This window comes from Oncorhynchus mykiss, chromosome 1, assembly GCF_013265735.2.
Source record: "Oncorhynchus mykiss isolate Arlee chromosome 1, USDA_OmykA_1.1, whole genome shotgun sequence".
NCBI classification, from domain to species: domain Eukaryota; kingdom Metazoa; phylum Chordata; class Actinopteri; order Salmoniformes; family Salmonidae; genus Oncorhynchus; species Oncorhynchus mykiss.
This window is the reverse complement of record NC_048565.1, coordinates 25,154,598-25,175,792: the sequence shown is the minus strand read 5'-3', so window position 1 is coordinate 25,175,792 and position 21,195 is coordinate 25,154,598. Positions and strand designations below refer to the sequence as shown.

Sequence of the window (21,195 nt, the reverse complement as noted above, 5' to 3'; positions counted from 1 at the left end):
AGAACTGTTTGGCCATAATGACCATCGTTATGTCTGGAGGAAAAAGGGGGAGGCTTGCAATCCGAAGAACCCCTTCCCAACCGTGAAGCTCGGGGGTGGCAGCATCATGTTGTGGGGGTGCTTTACTGCAGCAGGAACTGGTGCACTTCACAAAAAAGATGGCATCATGAGGAAAGAAAATGATGTGGATAAATTGAAGCAACATCTCAAGACATCAGTCAGGAAGTTAAAGCTTGGTTTCAAATGGGTCTTCCAAATGGACAATGACCCCAAGCATACTTCAAAAGTTATGGCACAATGGCTTAAGGACAACAAAGGCAAGGTATTGAAGTGGCCATCACAAAGCCCTGACCTCAGTCCTATAGAAAATGTGTGGGCAGAACTGAAGAAGCGTGTGCAAGCAAGGAGACCTACAAACCTGACTCAGTTACACCAGCTCTGTCAGTAGGAATGGGCCAAAATTCACACAACTTATTGTGGGAAGCTTGTGGAATGCTACCTGAAACGTTTGACCCAAATTAAGCAAGTTAAAGGCAATGCTACCAAATACTAATTGAGTGTATGTAAACTTCTGACCCACTGGGAATGTGATGAAAGAAATAAAAGCTGAAAGAATTCATTCCCTCTACTATTATTCTGACATTTCACATTCTTAAAATAAAGTGGTGATCCTAACAGGGAATAAGACAGGGAATTTTTATTAGGATTGAATGTCAGGAACTGTGAAAAATTGAGTTTAAATGTATTTGGCTAAGGTGTATGTAAACTTCCGACTTCAACTGTATAAAGATAACAGGTAGGTCTAAAGCAGACATCAACTACATCAGGGACGGATTACACGGCATAAACCATGGCAAAATGTGTCAAATAAATACAGGAAATGTGCTTTAAACTGCAACATTTTCTCAATGCCCCAACGCTAAATGTGTATAATTACAGGACATTGGTTTAAAAGTGAAAAATTGTGTCTCTGCCACCAAGAGTGGGCCGCGCACCACCGCTAACTAGCTAGCCATTTCACATCGGTTACACTAGGGCCCCAGATTTGGTTAGTCAGGACCTGACCTACATAACCTACTGTTACATTGGCATGGTTGATGCCATTTGTGATCACCAGAATAATTCCAATGTATTATGCAAGTTAATAACTGCCATCAATGACCTGAAAGTTATAAGGAGATATTGATTTTGTCTCTGAGGTTATGAACATTATCTTTTCACAAGATAAGAATAATAGGGATAAAAAAAGAAAGATGCATCATCAAATAAACTGGTCAGGTGGCCACTAGATCATTATTTGTTGATATAACTGTGTTGTCCCTATTTATGGAAATAAGTCAGTCACAATAAAGAGCTTGTAGAGATCATATTAATTTCAAAACATCTGATCACTCCCTATATTCCCTCAAATGCCACTTACAGGAACAGTCATTGAAGAGGAGGAGAAGCTGTGCAAGGAAAATGATGGCATATTGTAACCTAGTGGTTAAAGCATTGGACTAGCAACCAAAAGGTTGCAAGATTGAATCCCCGAGCTGACAATGTAAAAATCTGTTGTTCTGCCCCTAAACAAGGCAGTTAACCCAGTGTTCCTAGGCTGTCATTGAAAATAAGAATTTGTTCTTAACTGACTTGCCTAGCTAAATAAAGGTAAAATATTGGGGCAATATTGCTTGCATGCAATGCACACTGACATAAACTGACGACAGTATAGCTATTTCTTGGATCCATAACTTCTAGCTGCATGATTTTGACAACAGTCGAGCACACTATTAGAAGTACAGTCCTGAGCTACTTTTCTTCATGAATAGGCCTGTTAAGCACACTGATCCCTGGGTACTAACTGTGACTGGATGTGACCCGCAGCTCCTCAGGAGAGGGGCTGGTAAAGTGGTCCCTGTATGAGAAGAAAGTACATGGGGATTAAAGTAGATGGTTGCTCAGAGCCTAAAAAAGGACAAGCTGCACTTCATGACTGTCCTCCTCCCTCAGAAGTTCCACCGCCTGGCAGCTGCTGCAAGTCAGCTTTATTAGCTTAGCCTACACCTCTAAACACTGCACCTGTAATTCTTTTGACGTTTTTTTTGTAGGTAGGTTAAGACTCTTAACTCTGAGTCTCTGACTCTGAATTAATTTAAAACATGCGCTTGTCATCTTTCTGTCTTTCTTCGTAATTGGAAAAAACACCCATTATGATATAGGAAGAGATTTGAAGTCCTATAGCCAATGGAAATGGTTATAGATTATTTACATTCACAGTATTACAGTGTTGACTTGGAAAGGGCAACACGGGGGGAAAAAAACATGAACGCTAGTGAGTCATGAGCTCTGCTGAAACAACACAAGTCCGTGCGCTATAACCACAATGATATTGGTTGGTCATCAGTATCGTGACGAAGTCTGCTCAAATATTACTGGCCCTTTTCCCGTTTAGATGCAGAGCAAAAATGATCTATTATATTGACAAGATGGTCAACTGACCGCTCTAACAATGGAAACGCATGTCCTTAAATGCGAAAGGTAGGCGGGAGGAAGCGAGATCAGGTGGGAACATTCTAGCCAACGATAGGGCAGATACGCGTGTGAACATATGGTACAACTCCGGTATAAAATCGTTATTTACAAGGTTGTCAGAATGTCTTATCACTTATATCAGTAGCCTACATCGCATCAACCTTAGCATTATGAATCTTATATTCGATCAAATAAACGTCACCTAATCAAACTAGCAATTAACTGTTATATTGACCAATTTCTACACTCTCTCATTGCCCCCCATACAAAAGCTCCTCAATTGGTATTGTCTTATTTTCGACATTTTCCAACATATGTTGGTGTTAGTTCAATCTGGGATCATTGGGACATCCGTACTCTAACGTTAACCATTACTTAACCTTTACCATTATCTTAACCATTTTCAACGTCAAGTTAAATGGGGCCACGACAGAGTTGGGACGTTCAGGTAAAAAAATATCTAAAAAAGTCAAACATCTACTTCCGTGTTCATAGTGTGTCGGGAACAACAACAAGGACGTTAAAAATTCGGTAACTCGAAAATGTCTGACTTGCTTACTTGTTGTGGAAATAATATTCCAGAGTTTCCCACTAAAGAAATATCAGAATCAACCAATAAGAAGCTCTACGCAAATAATTTACGTTCATTTTTAACACATTTTAACTCGGAGTGCCCGAGTTTTCGAGAGGACATGAACGGGATACTTCGTGACGTCACTGGGTTCCCCACCCCCACTTTACAGTCGTGCTTGATTGCGCATGCCTGTTTTGAGACTACTGAAGTGAGCAGGATCCGACGCATACAGGGAAGACTAAACCCCTCATCAACCTGGGACATTTCATGTACGTACAACTGTAAAGGAAATATACTGTTATTATATCATATGTTTTAATATAATCAATTTCTCGACATACGCTTGTAATTTGGTGTGTTTTATTGACAAGCCAAATACAATCTTATTTCGATTTCACACTGTAGGCCTACCAGATGTCTGTCATTCATCATCAGATTGCTGGAGATGTCAAGTGGTGGTGGTGTTGGCAGGCACTGGCAACCCTATAGATGTTTATTGGCTGCGTAACATGGGCTTATCCATCTGAAGTGCGTGTTTAAAAAAATGGAACACTAAATATACGAGTAAACTACCATACTGTAGCCTAACCTAATGGGTGTTGTTTACAGAATTCGATCTATTTCCTGAAAATATGCTTTCAAGATAACGTTACTGAAGTAATGGTTGAATTCAGAATTAAAATATTGGTCGTTTTTATGTCCCCCCCCCCCCCCCCCCCCCTACTTGACTGTTCTTACGATCAAGCATGTTGTTCTGGAAGCTTACCTCGTACATACATATTGGCAATAACAACAATGTAGCCTTACTGATGGGAAAGTAGCTACTGCATTTTGCCCAAAACAATTAGACATCGTTTCGATACAGTGTCACTCTCACTAGCTCTATCTCCGTATCAGGTTGGATTTTTTATTTTTTCTCTCATGTATAATAACTTTATTTATAGAGAGTACATTTCATACACCAGTTAAAAGTACTAGTAAGAGCAGGCTGGTGTTAGTGATGAAGCTTACTCATGATAGGCTACTCATTGGTTTTGTTTGGCTTTGGGGCTGTCTTTGGTTTTATCTGGAACTGCACATGGAAGAGAACTTCCTGTTAATATTTATATGGTCATTCACACAGTGACTGTTGTCTCTTCTGGCTCCTGCTTTGCTGTCGTGTCCAAGTGGTCTTAACAGCTTATCTTCGGTTGTCACCATGGAAGCTCTATTTAAGTGACCTTGTTTGATCAAGGTCATGAAGGGGAGGAGGGTTTGACTTATTTGGGAAAACTCGTTAATAATATAGGGATGTTGGTTCTCAGCAGGACATGTTTGTTGGGTATCATACTTGTTTGATTCTTGGTCAAAAAAAGGGAGCTTGGAAGACTGACATGTTTTCTCTGCTTCAGATTCAAGTTGTTGTGAGATGATGCACCAAAGAAACAAACAGCCATGTGAAAAGAACAATGAGCTATGTGAAATGCCTACTTTGCAAAGAAAACCGAATTTTGCCTACCAAATTGGAGTGAGTAATGCATGTCCTCTAAGTCATTTATTTTAGACCGCCTTTTTCTCTCTGAACTAGCTGTGTCCATGTCATGTTAGGTCAGATCGTATATACAGCATCTAGCCATAGCACTAGCAGCAAGGCATAACGAATCAAGATTCCAAACCTCCCTTATCAGTCTTTTCTCTCCCACATTCCCTTCAGTGTGAAATGTTTAGTTATGCACTCAGTCAGTCTTATCTATGTTGCTAGTCCACTCCCATGGAAGAGAGGGGCAGCCTACATGGACATTCAAGTGTCCAAATGCCTGTGATTAGATATGACTGAACCAGTTCACCCTCCTCTCAAAGTCTGGTTTGAGTCAGGACAGTCAGGCGTCTGGACTGGACAACAGCCCTCCTACATTGGGGTAAGGAACATTTAGATTTTATTGCTAAGAGATTATAGGGAGGACACTCCAAGCAAGCAAGACTTCAGTTCCTGGCCTGCAGACCATGAAATGTAATTTTAGAATGCCAGTGAGGACTGAAGGAAGAAAATCAGAAAATGATATGATCCACACTGAATTGACAAGATGTTTCCTCTACTCAGTCTATCACATAGAGTATGTTGCTTGGATGATGGTTGTGGAGAGACTAGCCTACTGAGTAATATTTCCTGGGGTGAACATGGGGACATTAGTATAACATGGCTTTTATATGTCATGCCCTCACATGAATGTTTGCAAGGGCATATTTTACATGATAACAAGACCTCATAATAGAACAATGCCACACTTTATGTAATGACCACTTGTGATTGTTGGAAACTAGATATTAGTTGACGATGGAAGAGATACACCTAGATATTCATTTTGATAATAAAAAGATGAGATGTGTTTGTCTGCAATATAAAACTAGGTGCCAGATCCTGTCTACAGTAAATGTATGTATGTTCAGTTTATCATTTCATTACAGCCTGGATCGTACACATGGATCAATGCAATGCAGTATCTTTCTACAACCCCTCTCTCACATCTCTCAAGTCATAAATCCAGTAGACCTAATTACTCAAGCTTTTCAGTATCCCGTCATTTGTGATGAAAAGCGTCCAGTCCCTGTCCTCTATGCTCATTCCCCTGAGGGAGAGTGTGTGGGTGGTTGAGCAGGACTGGGGGCCTGTTCTCTTGCTAGGGAAGCAGAAATACTTCAGCCTGTGCACTCACCGCTGAGATTTCCTGAGCTCAACTGAAGGTCTCCCCCTCACTCAAGGGCAGCCAGGGGGGCTCAGTGCATAGGCCAATGGCATATCTGGAAGGTGATTCTGCCATGCCGTTAGTACTGCACAACCACAACAACAGAGAAACCTGCTTTTTCTCACTCAGCTCGGCTCACCTCGGTCCTTGTGATAAAGCTGCGAGAGAAAAAAAGAGTTGGGAGATTTCCCTCTTGACATTTTGTGAACAAGTCAGATAAAGCCTATTTTAGCTAACATCTAATACACCCAAATGTCAAGAGTGAAATTTCACAACTGAGGCATGTTCAGGTTTCAACAGAGTAAGCTGTAGTTCATTAATTTTACATGAACAACAAAAGGGATTGTGTGTGTTGTGTGAAAAACGGGCTAAATGAATGGCCATATTCCTTTATTTTCTTACTTTTAAAAAACATTGCGGCGTGTTTGGTGCATCGGCGTGTGTGTTCACTAATGTTGGGTTACAGTCCAACTGTCCCAATCCTATATTATGTCCTCCTTATCTCAATAATATCCCCAGTCTTTCAGTCAGACGACATCAGCCAGGGGGTTAGACTTGCAGAGCTGCCAGATCCAGGATCAGACCAGACATCAGCCAGGGGGTTAGACTGGCAGAGCTGCCAGATCCAGGATCAGACCAGACATCAGCCTTGGGGTTAGACTGGCAGAGCTGCCAGATCCAGGATCAGGGCAAAAGCAGGCAAAACTGTTCCCCTGACAGAGAAGCAAAATGGCTTAACTTCAGAAGAAATAGCCTCCAACACTCTACTCAGCAATGTAGGATGTAGTCTATCACAGTGCCATCCGTTTTGTCACTAAAGCTCCATATACTACCCACCAACTACCCACCACTGCGACCTGTATGCTCTCGTTGGCTGGCCCTCGCTACATATCCGTTGCCAAACCCACTGGCTCCAGGTCATCTATAAGTCTGATAGGTAAAGCCCCGCCTTATCTCAGCTCACTGGTCACCATAGCAACACCCACCCATAGTGTGCGCCCCAGCAGGTATATTTCACTGGTCGTCCTCAAAGCCAACACCTCGTTTGGCCGCCTTTCCTTCCAGTTCTCTGCTGCCAATGACTGGAACGAATTGCAGAAGTCACTGAAGCTGGAGACTTATCTCCCTCACTAACTATAAGCATTAGTTGTCAGAGCAGCTTACCGATCACTGCACCTGTACGCAGCCCATCTGTAAATATCCCACCCAACTACCTCATCCCCATATTGTTATGTTTTTGCTCTTTTGCACCCCAGTGTCTCTACTTGCACATCACCATCTACACATCAATCACTCCAGTCTTAATGCTAATTTGTAATTATTTCTCCACTACGGCCTATTTATTGTTTTACCTCCCTAATCTTACTACATTTGCACACACAGTATATAGATTTTCTATTGTGTTATTGACTGTACGTTTGTTTATCCCATGTGTAACTCTGTGTTGTTTTTGTCGCAATGCTTTGCTTTATCTTGGCCAGGTCGCAGTTGTAAATGAGAACTGATGGAAAACACAATATCCGTTCATATCCAAACAGTCATATCAACAGCATTACTGTACATCATTATATTGTCTTATTTGGTTAAAGTTGGCCTATGAGTGTTATAAGTAACAGTTCCCTCTCTCCTCTCTTCACAGTGTGCAATGGGTGTGTGGGCATTGAGTCCATTCTGCTACAGCGCCCCTCGTGGATGAGAGCGTCTGAAGAGCCTTCTCCTGTCTACTTTAGCTCTGCCATCTCTGTTCTCTGTCCTCAACAATGGAGGGGGTAGCTGTGGAAAACCTCATAGACTTTGATATCCCTTCATGTTCAGACGATACAGCCCCCTCATTTGCAAGTCCTCCTAGTGGGGCGCTGCTCCATACAGACATTTTCTCCTCTGAGCCGCTGTTCCAAGAGCCTGCCTCCATTGTTCTCCTGGAGCCACGGTTGCCTGATCCCCTGGCCCCCATGCCCAGCTCCCACCACCATTGTGGGGGAGAGGACAGGGACAGTGATGCCACAGAGTCGGCAGACAGTGAGAATGACATGGACCCACACTCCCAGCAGTGGAACTCACGGCACTCATCCTCCTCGTCCAATCACAGCGCAGAGCTTGGGATAGAGGCAGTGGAGAATCAGGAGTTCATGAAAGCTTACGTGGAGATGGTGTTTCATGGAAAGTAAGATCACCCTGGATTCTCTGAATGTGGGGTGGTGTGGGTCTGTCCCTGAGGGCCTGTACAGTATGTGTAGCTAGAATGAACTATTTTACAGTGGTACTTAAACATGGATAGGGTCTTTTATGAGGGTTTAGTATGAGTGTAAAATACTGAACAAAAATATAAACGCAACATGTAAAGTGTTGGACCCATTTTTCATGAGCAGAAATAAAAGTTCCCAGAAATGTTCCATACGCACAAAAAGCAAATTTCTATAAAGTGTTGTGCACAAATTTGTTTACATCCCTGTTAGTGAGCATTTAATCTTTGCCAAGATAATCCATCCACCTGACAGATGTGGAATATCAAGAAGCCGATTACACAGCATGGTCATTAATTACACAGGTGCACCTTGTGCTGGGTACAATAAAATGTGCAGTTTTGTCACATAATACAATGCCACAGATGTCTCAAGTGTTGAGGGAGTGTGAAATGTGCATGCTGACTGCAGGACTGTCCACCAGAGCTTTTGGCAGATAAATGAATGTTAATTTCTCTACCATAAGCCACCTCCAACATCGTTTTAGAGAATTTTGCAGTGTGTCAAACCAGCCTCACAACATCAGACCACGTGTGTGGGCGAGCGGTTTGCTGAAGTCAACATTGTGAACAGAGTGCCCAATGGTGGGGTTATGGTATGGCCAGGCATAAGCTACGGACAATTAACACAATTGCATTTTATCAATGGCAATTTGAATATGTCACTCTTTGAGCATGTTAAGGATGCTCTGGATCGACGTGTACGACAGCATGTTCCAGTTCCCGCCAATATCCAGCAACTTCGCATAGCCATTGAAGAGGAGTGGGACAACATTCCACAGGCCACAATCAACAGCCTGATCAACATTTGTGAAAGAGATGTCACGCTGCATGAGGTGAAATGTGGTCACACCAGATACTGACTGGTTTTCTGATCCACGGCCCTACCTTTTTAAAAAAGGTACACAACATGACCAAAAGTATGTAGACACCTGCTTGTCGAACATCTAATTCCAAAATCATGGGCATTAATATGGAGTTAGTTTTCCCTTTGCTACTATAACAGCCTCCACTCTTCTAGGAAGGCTTTCCACTAGATGTTGGAACATTGCTGCAGGGATTTACTTCCATTCATTCACAAGCATTAGTGAGGTCGGGCACTGATGTTGGGCGATTAGGCATGGCTCGCAGTTGGCGTTCCAATTCATCCCAAAGTTGTTCGACGGGGTAAAGGTCAGAGCTCTGTGCAGGCCAGTCAAGTTCTTCCACACCTATCTTGACAAACCATTTCTGGATGGACCTCTCTTTCTGCACGGGGGCATTGTCATGCTGAAACATGAATGGGCCTTCCCCAAACTGTTGCCACAAAGTTTGAAGCACAGAATCGTCTAGAATGTCGTTGTATGCTGTAGCGATAAGATTTCCCTTCACTGGAACGAAGGTGCCTAGCCCGAACCTTGAAAAACAGCCCTAGACTATTATTCCTCCTCCACCAAACTTTACATTTGGCACATTGCATCCGCCAAACACAGATTCTTCCGTCAGACTGCCAGATGGTGAAGCGTGATTCATCACTCCAGATAACGCGTTTCCACTACTTCAGAGTCCAATGGTGGCAAGCTTTTTTTTTTTTTTTTTACACCACTCCTGCCTGCGCTTGGCGCTGCGCATAGTGATCTTAGGCTTGTGTGTGGCTGCTTGGCCATGGAAACCCATTTCATTATGCTCCCGGCTTTCCACATTTTGTTACCTTACAGCTTTATTCTAAATAAGGTCTCACAGTTGACATTGTATGTCAGGGTAGACATTCGTTGGTGGAGGTCAATGTTTGAAACTGCTAGTGAATCGAGTGAATCTAATAGTACAGAAAGTGAGAATGAGTAGGTTACAGTGGCGAAGAAAAAGGGAAACCAAATAAGTAAAGCTATGTTGGAAAATAGGAAACCACTTGACTCGTTTTTGAGTCAGGGTTTTGGATGAATGCTACTTGGGAAATCCTTTTAATGTCTCCTAGGAAAATCTAGAATGTGTTGGAACAAAGTTTGGAGTCAGTGAAAGTCACAAGAAGTGGTGTTATTTGTGTGTTTTTTTTGGTGTGTCTGCAGAGCAGAAGAAGCGTGTGTTAAGACTAAAAGTTATCAGAGTGGAATGTTTCCTGCATGGATTTTCATAGCAGGGCACCGATCAAGGGGGTTATTTCTGGGGTGGCGCAAGAAATAAAGGCAGAGAGACCTGAAAATAGCTGTGCAGCAACGCTCCCCATTCAACCTGACAGAGCTTGAGAGGATCTGCAGAGAAGATTGGGAGGAACTCCCCAAATACATGTGTGCCAAGCTTATAGCGTCATACCCAAGAAGACTCAAGGCTGCCGAAGGTGCTTCAACAAAGTACTGAGTAAAGGGTCTGAATACTTATGTAAATGTGAGATTTCATTTAAAAAAAAAATCTAAACCTGTTTTTCCTTTGTCATTATGGGGTATTGTGTGTAGATTGATGAGGAGTAAAAATATATATATTTTAGAATAGGGCTGTAATGTAACAAAATGTGGAAAAAGGCAAGAGGCCTGAATACTTTTCGAATGCACTATAGTGTATCTTTGATACAGTCATGTGAAATCCATAGATTTAGGGACTCATGAATTTATTTCAATTGAATTATTTCCTTATATGAACTGTAACTCAGTAAAGTCTTTGAAATTGTTGCATGTTGCGTTTTATTTTTGTTCAGTCACTGTTTAAGGTGGGTCTACATAAACCTCTTTTCTCTCAGGGAGGACTTTGACCAGGAGGAGAAGGCTCGCTTTGGGGAGCTGTGCAGTGGAGAAAATGGCAAGGGTAGGGAGTGGTTTGCCAGATACGTCAGTGCACAGGTAAGAGCCGGTATGTAAGCACAGAGATATGTATGTCTCTGCACATAGACACAGAGTAATGGCACAGTTATCAGCACAGCTTTGCTGCTGGTGCTACATGTTTTAAGTTTATGGGAACTGAAGACGCATGGCTTTATTTGCAGCGCTGCAACTCCAAGTGTGTGAGTGAAGCAACATTCTACAGGCTGGTGCAGTCTTTTGCAGTTGTTCTTTTCGAGTAAGTCTGACTCCCTCTTTCACTTCAACTCTTTCGTGTTTTGTTAAGTGCTTATTTTTTCCCTGTTTTACTTATTTTTGTTGGGAGACTTTGAGCTATACACCTGCTACATTGTATTGATGGGTTATTACACAATGGCTTCATTCCCTGAAGAGTTTGTAAAAACAAAACAACTTCCAGGCTCTGCTCCATCTCAGAAGGAGAATATGTGAACACGTTTGTGTGTGTGGTCAAATACGTGTGGGTGTTGTGTGCAAAGCTCTTTGTCTAGACCTAAGTCACACATAAGGGAATGGGTGTATTTCATTGTACAATATTATCTGCACAATCATATCCCCATTACATAAGTGTGTGTGTTGCAGGTGCTATCAGATGGATGACTACAGTCCAGCTAAAAACCTCATGACCATGTGTTTCACTTACTACCACACTGGTGAGATGTGTATCTGCTTAGAACCACAAATGAGAGACTTATTCTCCCCTCTCTTAATGGCCTCCCAGTTTCCCAACATTAATGGGGAGGGGTCAACGGTCAGGGTTGTACCCTTTTGTAGTTGCCACGGAGTCAGTTTAAGCTAACTGTACATACTATTGATGTGTGCATCTCTGCATGTGTGGGTATTATAATTTGTGCTAATACAATGCTATTATAATGCTATTACTTTGCTATTACTATGCTATTAATTTGCTATTGGGCTCTACGTAGTACCTATTCATAATCAATAGGAAACATGATTGGAGCATGGTGGTGTATAGTAAAAGGATCCTTCTCTGCACCTCAGGTAAGTCCCAGCCATCCCCCACTGAGCTGCTGCAGCAGCCGCCTGTAGCCATGGACTCCTACCTGAATAAGGCCAACTCCTGGCTTTCTGGCAAGAAGGACGCAGCCGGGCGGCTCCTGAAGAACTCCTCTGCTGCCAAAACGGAAGTCAAAGGCTTCTTTGGAGGCCTGGAGAGCAAGCTGAGAGCGTCCGCTCGAAAGAATGAGTGAGATGTATTCCTGTTAATAACCAATCAATAATGTTTCTTCTAAGAACGGTTTTACTCTGTTTATTTGCTGACTTTTCCTCCCAACTATTTTCTACCCAGGGAGGCAGAGAGTCCAGTCGAGGTAAAGCCCAAATCACCAGGTACGTCAATCTCATCACTTGTTGATTGTAGGGTACACACCCATCAAAAGTTTAAGATACAAGCAAGTCAGTTCCTGTATTAGTCTGATTTATAACTCCATGTCCTTACATGTTCTTATAACCAACCTGCCAACTGAACAAATTACTCCTCTCTTGCCTCAAAGTATGGGTTGCCTTTATCAGTTGCTCTCTCTGTCTGTCCTCTAAAGTGTCCTCTGTGCCTCCAGAGAAGAAGAAAGTAGAGAACGAGAAGGTGTACCTGTACACACACCTGAAACAGCAACCTATCTGGTATGAGATGGATGTTCATTTTTGTTTATAGATGATTTAAAATCCACACAATAACAATGAGGTAGTGAATTATTGTCCTACCTGGTTGGTGTTATAGATGTGTTGTGGTGTCTCCGGTGACAGGCATACGTTGAGGTTTTGGAACGCCGCGTTCTTTGATGCGGTCCACTGTGAGAGGAAGAAGAGGTCACCTACCACCAGGTGAGAGACTGACGTACCAGCAGGGGAGATGAAAGATGATACGGCTGTTATATCACTAAACTGGGATGTTACTATAAAGCTCCTTTTACAGCCTGTGTAGTGCGAACGGGATAAAATGGGAGTGTGTAATAGAGTGCAGTAGATGGATAGATTGAATGAAACGTATGCGTGAATGTGGGGTGTATTTTCAAGAGGTGGGAGGTTCGTCTCTTTGTTTGTGAACACTTGTCTTGTCTGTGTGTATAAATGAGGGGTAAGGGAATGTAGTATGAGTTTTAACACAAATTAGGAATTTAAGGAAGGCTGACTGTATACCAGTCTGTAGTTCACTCAAACTGCTATTGAGCTCCTGACTGTTGCCACCAGATTCTTCTCCCAAGCTCTTGTTCTCAACCTTTGCATGTATCTTTAACCCTTTGTCTCCTTGTGCCTTGCTGCCGGGCAGGGGGACGGATGAGGAAGAGAAAGACGAGAGGTCTGTCCTATCTGTCTGCTCCTCCTAACACTGGTAGACAGAGAGATAGGGAGGGAAAGTGAGGAACAACTGAAAGCAAGGAACAAGGGAAAGAGGCAAAAGAGAGAGGACGAATAAAGGGATGAACCGAGAAAGGAACAGATGGATGCTCAACATTGTGACTTAGAGTGCGAGAGTTGAAAATCTAGAAAGAGCCGTAGGCTTAATTTGCACTGTTCAGGATGTGCTTCACTGAGCACAAGCAGAACAGGGTAAGGACAGATCCTTGTACTGAAGTTCAATAATAGGCTCAGCATTGGAGCAGTAGGATAGTTGCTGTCCTATTGACTTGTCCACTGATATCTGCATGAACTTCTCCTCTCACTCACTGTATCCTCTGTGTCTGTCATAGCTCAAAGCCATCTATTTTAGACAACTAATTAAAAGTGTGTTTCTCTTGTTAATACACATTTATGTTGATTGCATACAATTTTCCTAATTTTGATCATGATGCGGGCATTACTTGTCATAAGTGCCACAAAGTTTACTGCGTGCTTGTCGAGCATCAGAAAGGCATGCGTTTACTTATGCACTTCTTGTTTGTTTGGTTGTTGTTATTTCTGTTTGTTTGGGTTAATTTCATGGATGAATACATTTGCCTCGAGCATAAAGCAGGGTTTTAAAAGAGTTGTTCGTTTCATGATGGCGAGGTATTATGTTTTCACAGATGATTGCATGCTGACATGTTCACTCTTATCTGCAGCATGAGGGGTTTCTCTTTAGTAGGGCCTGTTGCATGTGACATGATTCTTTGCTCTCGACCAGTGCATGTTAAGTCTGTAGCGCTTTAGAATAACTCCATGTAATAAAGCATTTACAATGGATTAGTAAATAGTTGAATCATTACGCTCACATTTGTACATGTTAGTAACCTAGTTAATTATAGATAGACATTCCAGCAGTACATGCTGATGCTCCTTAAGGTCTCAAAATGGCCCCTAGAACATACTTTTGGCCAGGTAGTGTATGTGGACACCGGCTCGTCAAACATCTCATTCCAAAATGGGCATTGGCATTAATATGGAGTTGGTCCCGACTTCCCACTGGATGTTGGAACATTGCTGCAGGGACTTGCTTCCATTCAACCACAAGAGCATTAGTGAGGTTGGGCGCTGATGTTGGGCGATTAGGCCTGGCTCGCAGTCGACGTTCCAAATCATCACAAAGGTGTTCGATGGGGTTGAGGTCAGAGCTCTGTGCAGGCCAGTCAATTCTTCCACACCGATCTCAACAAACCATTTCTGTATGGACCTTGCTTTGTGCACGAGGGCATTGTCATGCTGAAACATGAATGGGCCTTCCCCAAATTGTTGCCACAAAAGTTGGAAGCACAGAATCGTCTATCTAGAATGTAATTGTATGCTGTAGCATTATTTCCCTTCACTGGAATGAAGGGGCCTAGCCCGAACCATGAAAAACAGCCCCAGACCATTAGCCCTCCTCCACCAAACTTTACAGTTTGCACTATGCATTGGGGTAGGTAGCGTTCTCCTGGCATACGCCAAACCGAGATTCTTCCGTTGGACGGCCAGCTGGTGAAGCGTGATTCATCACTCCAGAGAGTGCAATCTTAGGCTTGTGTGTGGCTGTTAGGCCATGGAAACCTAATTCATGAAGCTCCAGACGAACAGTTCTGGTGCTGACATTGCTTCCAGAGCCAGTTTGTAACTCTGTAGTGAGTGTTGCAACCGAGGACAGACCATTTTTACATGCTACGTGCTTCAGCACTTGGTGGTTCCATTCTGTGAGCTTGTGTGGCCTACCACTTGGTGGCTTTGACATTTTCTCTCCTAGACATTTCCACTTCAAAATAACAGCACTTACAGTTGACCGGGGCAGCTCTAGCAGGGTAGAAATTTGACGAACTCACTTGTTGGAAAGGTGGCATCCTATGACGGTGCCATGTTGAAAGTCACTGAGCTCTTCGGTATGGGCCATTCTACTGCCAATATTTGTCTATGGAGATTGCATGGCTGTGTGCTCAATTTTATACACCTGTCAGCAATGGGTGTGGCTGAAATAGCCGCATCCACTAATTTGAAGGGGTGTCCACATCCTTTTGCCATGTAGTGTATCTATGGTTTAACAATAAGCACACAATACAGAGGGTGTTTAAGAAAATATAATGAAAATGTTATTCCAAAACAGTCACACTGTTGTAATAATGTGATGTGTAACTTTGGATATACTATGCTGAGTAAAATAATGTTTTCTGTCTGAAAATGCTATAAGCGTTTCTTGACAGGGACTTTTCTACCAAAAGTATGAATTGCAGTCACCCCTTAGAGCAGGCTAATTAGGCAATAAGGCCAGAGGGGGTGTGGTATATGGCCAATATACCACAGCTAAGGGCTGTTCTTAGGCTCAACGCGGAGTGCCTGAATACAGCCCTTAGCCGCGATATATTGGCAATAGACCACAAACCCCCGCGGTGCCTTATTGCTATTATAAACTGGTTACCATCGTAATTAGAGCAGTAAAAATATTTTGTCATACCCATGGTATATGGGCTTATATACCACGGCTTTCAGCCAATCAGCATTCAGGGCTCGAACCACCCAGTTTAGAATCTCGCTTAACCTAGAACTAAAATCCTGTGTAATTTGGTCAGCTGCGTGATACAATTCTGGGTCCTTACATGTTAGAAATTGGGAGTTCTGGTTTGCAAAGTCTCCACCCTCACAAAAGGAAACTGTCTGCCCCCACCCCCTTGCTGTTAATTTCACCACGATGCAAAGCAGTCAAAGTTAAAGCACCGTCTTCGCCACATCCTGGTACGTCCAAATAATCAGTGCTGAAAACCCAAACACCAGGACTACTGCAGCTCCTTATCCTACGCATTCTATCTCTTCACCAGACATTATTTGGTTAACATCCAGAATCTGTCCACAAGAGATTAAGAGCTGTCCATAGACTGCTTACAAGGCAAGGAAACAAATATTGGAATACATTATTTTGCTTAACTATCCCTATATCTTTAAAAATATCACATCAGAGTCTAAGCCGGATGAAAGGTATTACTAAGCCATATGGAATTGTTTTAAGGTCATACCGATGATCATTTAGCTATTTGATTTTGAATTTAAAAATATATATATTAGTGAGACCTTAAGGAGCTGGAATGTACTGGTACTGCTGGAATGTCTACCAATGGCATGTCCATCTTTTGGTGAGAAATTCCACTGGTCACTCAACATTTATAAAGTATAAATAGCCCACACTGTAGATGAGGCCATGCAAAAATACTTAACTAATAAATTAATAAATGGTTTATAAGGACCTATATTAAACCTTATTAATGGAGCAATGATTAATAAGTGATTTACTAACCCATTATAAATGCTTTATTTCGTGGAGTTATTACAAAGTGCTACTGTTAAGTCTTATTCCACTGCACGCTGAATGCTGTCTTACTGAGCCACAATGAATGTGAAAAACACATTCAAGTAGAACGGTGTGTTGTAGCACTTAATAGCTATGTTCTTCTCCACGGGTATTGCCATGAATTACTGTAGCAGCCCATCAAATGCTAAGCATTCAGTTTATTGTATTATTTATTTCAGAAATCCTCCTGTACCTTCTATGTGTATGTATGAGTGTGAGTGGACGGACGGGTGTGTGATGTTGTGGTGCTGTTCAAGTCAAGTTATCAATCCTGTTCACAGGGTTAGTTAACTCTGGAGACTCATTTGGTGTCTTCAGAGTTAGGTAAATCAGCCTTTAGTTTTTCTTCTCCATATGTTTGGAATAATCTCCCAAAAGCATTACACATAATAGTAGCCATTGTGTCCCTGGGGCAGTTTAGAGAGTGGACAGAGGAATTTTATAATGAAGAATGTGTTTGTTTTAGTTGATTGTGTTTTGTGTATATGTGTTCAATTTATGTCGTGCTGTATTTTACTTGTTTTATATTGTATTCCATTTTTTGGTTCTATTAAATTGTATATGCAGGGCTCCCTTGAAAAAGAGACACTGTTCTCAATGATGACTCCCTGCTAAAATTTAAAAAAGGTCCTCTGTTTTCTTGTACATATGACTACACTGGTTATAAAGCCTCCCAAAGCTTTTGGACAGACATTTCTCTCCGTTCCCTAATCAGAGAGAGAACCGCAATCTAACACGCAATATCCAGCATGCCATCGCTTTAATTTTACGTGTTTTCCTTCAAAAAAGTTTTCACATGTTTTGCTATTTTCATCTCATTCCAATGATGTCTGGTTTGTTGTTTTGGTGTGGGTAAAAGGTCAGAGGTAAACTTGGAGACCTTGACCCCTAACTTCTCTCTGCTCGTATCTTTCTCCAGAGAGAAGTGGTGTCATATGACCCAGGAAGAGAAAGATGACAGCTCTAAAGTCGACGAGAATATTGCCTTTGGCCAACTGGGGTGAGTGAGGTGACATACTCATGCCTATGGACAAAAAAACTACTTCTAAGTAACATTCCATCTGAGGAGGAGAGGAATCTGCATGGTTTGTATACTGTATCTCATGGTCAGTTAACTCTTAGTGTCTGCTTTCAGGACATTCACTCACAACATGCTGGCTTTTGGGCTCAGTAAGAAACTCTGCAATGACTTCCTGAAGAAGCAAGCAGTTATTGGGAACCTAAATGAAGGTACCCCTACATGAACCAACCTTCCTCACATCAATAAGATCAAATAGGTCGTTTGGTTATCTGCCACACTTCCTTTCTTTTCATATAATTTACTTTGTTTCACCTGTTCAAACTGTTTTAAACATATAAAAACAAATATTAGTTTGGGCCTCCTGAGTGGTGCAGCGGTCTAAGGCACTGCATTGCAGTGCTAGAGGTGTTACTACAGACCCGGGTTCATTCTCGGGCTGTGCCACAACCGGGAGTCCCATAGGAGGCGCATAATTGGCCCAGCTTCGTCAGGGGAGGGTTTGGCCGGTGGGCTTTACTTGGCTCATCGCGCCCTAGCGACTCCTTGTGGCAGGCCGGACGCCTGCAGGCTGACCCCGGATGCCAGTTGAACAGTGTTTCCTCTGACACATTGGTGCGGCTGGCTTCCGGGTTAAGCTGGTGGGTTTTAAGGAGCGCCTGTTAGGCGGGTCATGCCTCCACCTTTGCCTCTCCTGAGCCCGTTGGGGAGACAGGCTTTCTGAGACTAATGTATTTATAACTGGAAAAACGTGCTTAGTGGTTTTGATTAAAAAGAGCTCTCTGTTTCTCTCTTACAGAGCAGTACAAGCTGTTGAGCGACCACATTGAGCAGATGGCCACAGAGTGAGTGGCAAAGAATGGTTCTTCAATGACTACTTAGTACACTATCAATAGTAATTAGCTGAAGCTAATCTCCTCCTCACTCTCCAATGTTGTGAAGGCTCACCAATAACTGTATTCCATCAATATCCAGTACAGTAAACTCAAATCACCTATTTTAGGAAAGCCTCCATAACCTGCAACAATAAATAACACAAAACCTTTTATTACAGTGATAGTAAACATGAAGCTGCATAGTCAATATTCCAGCTTCACCAACCAACATACTGTAACCTACCCTCTCCTGGGCACTGTCAACAAGGTCATTCACCCTATCACTACTACATTATTTTATACTGTCACTAATGAGTACCTTCCTCAGGTCCTTATTTTACTGTATAGTTGGACAATTTCAGCCATATCAGCGTCCATTAACCCATTTTACATAATCAGCTCCGTGTAACCGGCCCAGGCTCTCTATAGCCTTTTTCATGTCCCCTGACTACAGTATACATACAGAATATATATTTTAGATATACTGTAACCTGCTCCTTGCACATATCCTACAATTAGTATTATTTATATTTTTTGCAATAGTGACCTTTTATGATTTCCTCTCTGCCCAATGTCGAAGTGCCTTGAATGTACCCGTGGGGAACTGTCCTTTCTGTTTCAATGGTAATCAATGCAAGTCTCAATTGTAACAATCTGTAAAACCACTTGATACAATGTCCTCCTGTTCATGATTCTACCATCTATATACTGTGTCAGCATATTTCCAATAAGGTCGAATTCTCATGCTCAGTGTCCTCTGTGTTTAGTGATTGTCATGGTGTTAGATCATGGCTAGTTAAAGTGCAGTGTGTCGTGGTGAGAGGCTGCAGCATGACTTCCAGCAGCAGTCCCATACTTTCTGTTTCATTCCTAGAGTAGCCGTGACCTGAGGTGTCTGTGCTATATGCCTGGCATGCATCCTTGCCCTTTATAAGTGAGAAACGAGCATTGTGCAAGTTGGGCATCGTGCAGCAAGGGCGTCAATGTCTTGTTTGCATTATTTAAGCCCACCAGAGGGAAGCCTGGTGACTTGTTCAGAGCACTTAATTTATCAATGGAGTTAAAAGTTTCAAAACTGTGTGGATCCAGCTTTTGAGGGAGATGTCAAGAATGATATATTTTGCTTACATCTCGGAGCATTGACATTTCAGAGCTATGTGAATAGGAATTAGGATTATTGTACATTTTTCTCAATGCTGGATTGAAGTACTGGCAAGTTTATTTATATATATATATATTATTTTGTATTAATCTATTGTCTATATCACTTGATTTTGTATTTATATTGTATTTTTTTCACCTATGTTTTATTATGTTCAAAGACTTGTTTATCACTGGCTTTGTGTCATATCTGTTGGTGAATGACTATGTAACTGATTATGGTCATTGTGTTTTGATGTCTTTCTCAATGGCAACTAAATCTTTCCCCTTATTAAGACCCTGAAGTGCCGTCATAATTCCTCCCTTAGGAGTGGTCCATTCAAGTGCTAAACCAAACTATATGTGTGCTATGTGTAAAATGTTTAGTATAAACTATTGGGTAATTCCTCCAGTGTGTTAGTTACGATGTGTAGTTAGTTGCATGTGATGCCTTGTAGTTGAAGTTCTATGTCTTGTCTTGGAGATGTCTTGCTCTCTCTCTCTTTTTTCTTGTGGGCTGTTTAGCAGAGGACTAGCTTCTTGCCACAAAGTGTCACTTGTGTTCTGCTCTGTCTCTGTTATTTCCCTTGGATTGCAATGCTGCTCCCTGCTTCATGTCTGGATCTGACATTCTGTTCAGCAATCAGACATATTGTGCATCTGCATGTGATGACCTCAATTTCCATACTGCTGAATGACTTGCCTCTTTTGTTTTGTGGCTGTGAGCAGTTTTAGTTCAGCACCAAGCCCTCCTGGGTGTTTGTATTGCTGTGTGCAGTTTTAGTTTAGCACCAAGCCCTCCTGGGTGTTTGTATTGCTGTGTGCAGTTTTAGTTTAGCACCAAGCCCTCCTGGGTGTTTGTATTGCTGTGTGCAGTTTTAGTTTAGCACCAAGCCCTCCTGGGTGTTTGTATTGCAGTGTGCAGTTTTAGTTTAGCACCAAGCCCTCCTGGGTGTTTGTATTGCTGTGTGCAGTTTTAGTTTAGCACCAAGCCCTCCTGGGTGGTTGTATTGCAGTGTGCACTCTGGCCTTTCAGTATTGTTGAAATGCAGACCAGCCCTCTTAATACTTGGAATGCTTCGCCTGCTTTTCATGTTGCATGTCAAATGCATGTATGGTCCATCACTGGTCTTTAAGACATCTCTCATGAAAAGTGTTGTACATTGTTTGTCTGGGCAGTGGTGGTCTGATTTGACCAGTTGTAACTAGTACCTGATACCTAGTCATGGACAAGCCTTGTGTCTTTGGAGGTGAAACAAACTTAGCATAGGAGAATATAGCCAACCCTTCTTTTTAATGAGCGGGGGAAAGAGTCTCTTACAGGTAGCTGTAATGTCCTCCCACTTCTGTTGTGCAATGGTGGCTGAGTTTGCATGGATGTGTAATTATGATAGAACAAGTAGCTGATGCTGTAATAAATATATTTTTGAATGTGGATGCTTTTGGAGTCGTGTCTGTGAGTGCATGTGAGAGAGGGTATAAGATGTTTGAATTAGAGGTGTTTGGAAAGGAGAGCTCCATGTGAATGTGTAGATTAGAAAGAGAAGTCTCTGTGCACTCCA

The 21,195-nt window shown here is 42.2% G+C and overlaps 1 protein-coding gene across 6 annotated transcripts; it reads left to right on the top strand.

Annotated features, from left to right (window-relative positions):
- Positions 1 to 3,206: 3,206 nt before the first annotated feature.
- Positions 3,207 to 21,068, top strand: kiaa0513 (KIAA0513 ortholog). Of its 6 annotated transcripts, none has more exons than XM_021596802.2 (15): positions 3,242 to 3,357; positions 4,480 to 4,595; positions 4,830 to 4,986; positions 7,451 to 7,975; positions 10,764 to 10,863; positions 11,007 to 11,080; positions 11,443 to 11,513; positions 11,863 to 12,067; positions 12,170 to 12,210; positions 12,438 to 12,501; positions 12,625 to 12,702; positions 13,148 to 13,177; positions 17,520 to 17,600; positions 17,736 to 17,830; positions 18,418 to 21,068. In XM_021596802.2, exons 4-15 carry the CDS (start codon positions 7,572 to 7,574, stop codon positions 18,465 to 18,467), a joined length of 1,293 nt encoding a protein of 430 aa, XP_021452477.2. In that variant the 5' UTR covers positions 3,242 to 3,357; positions 4,480 to 4,595; positions 4,830 to 4,986; positions 7,451 to 7,571; the 3' UTR covers positions 18,468 to 21,068. The 6 variants fall into 6 exon arrangements, with proteins under 6 accessions (XP_021452425.2, XP_021452477.2, XP_021452347.2 ...); XM_021596672.2 differs by having other exon boundaries at positions 12,420 to 12,501; XM_021596711.2 differs by lacking the exon at positions 4,830 to 4,986 and having other exon boundaries at positions 12,420 to 12,501.
- Positions 21,069 to 21,195: the final 127 nt, after the last annotated feature.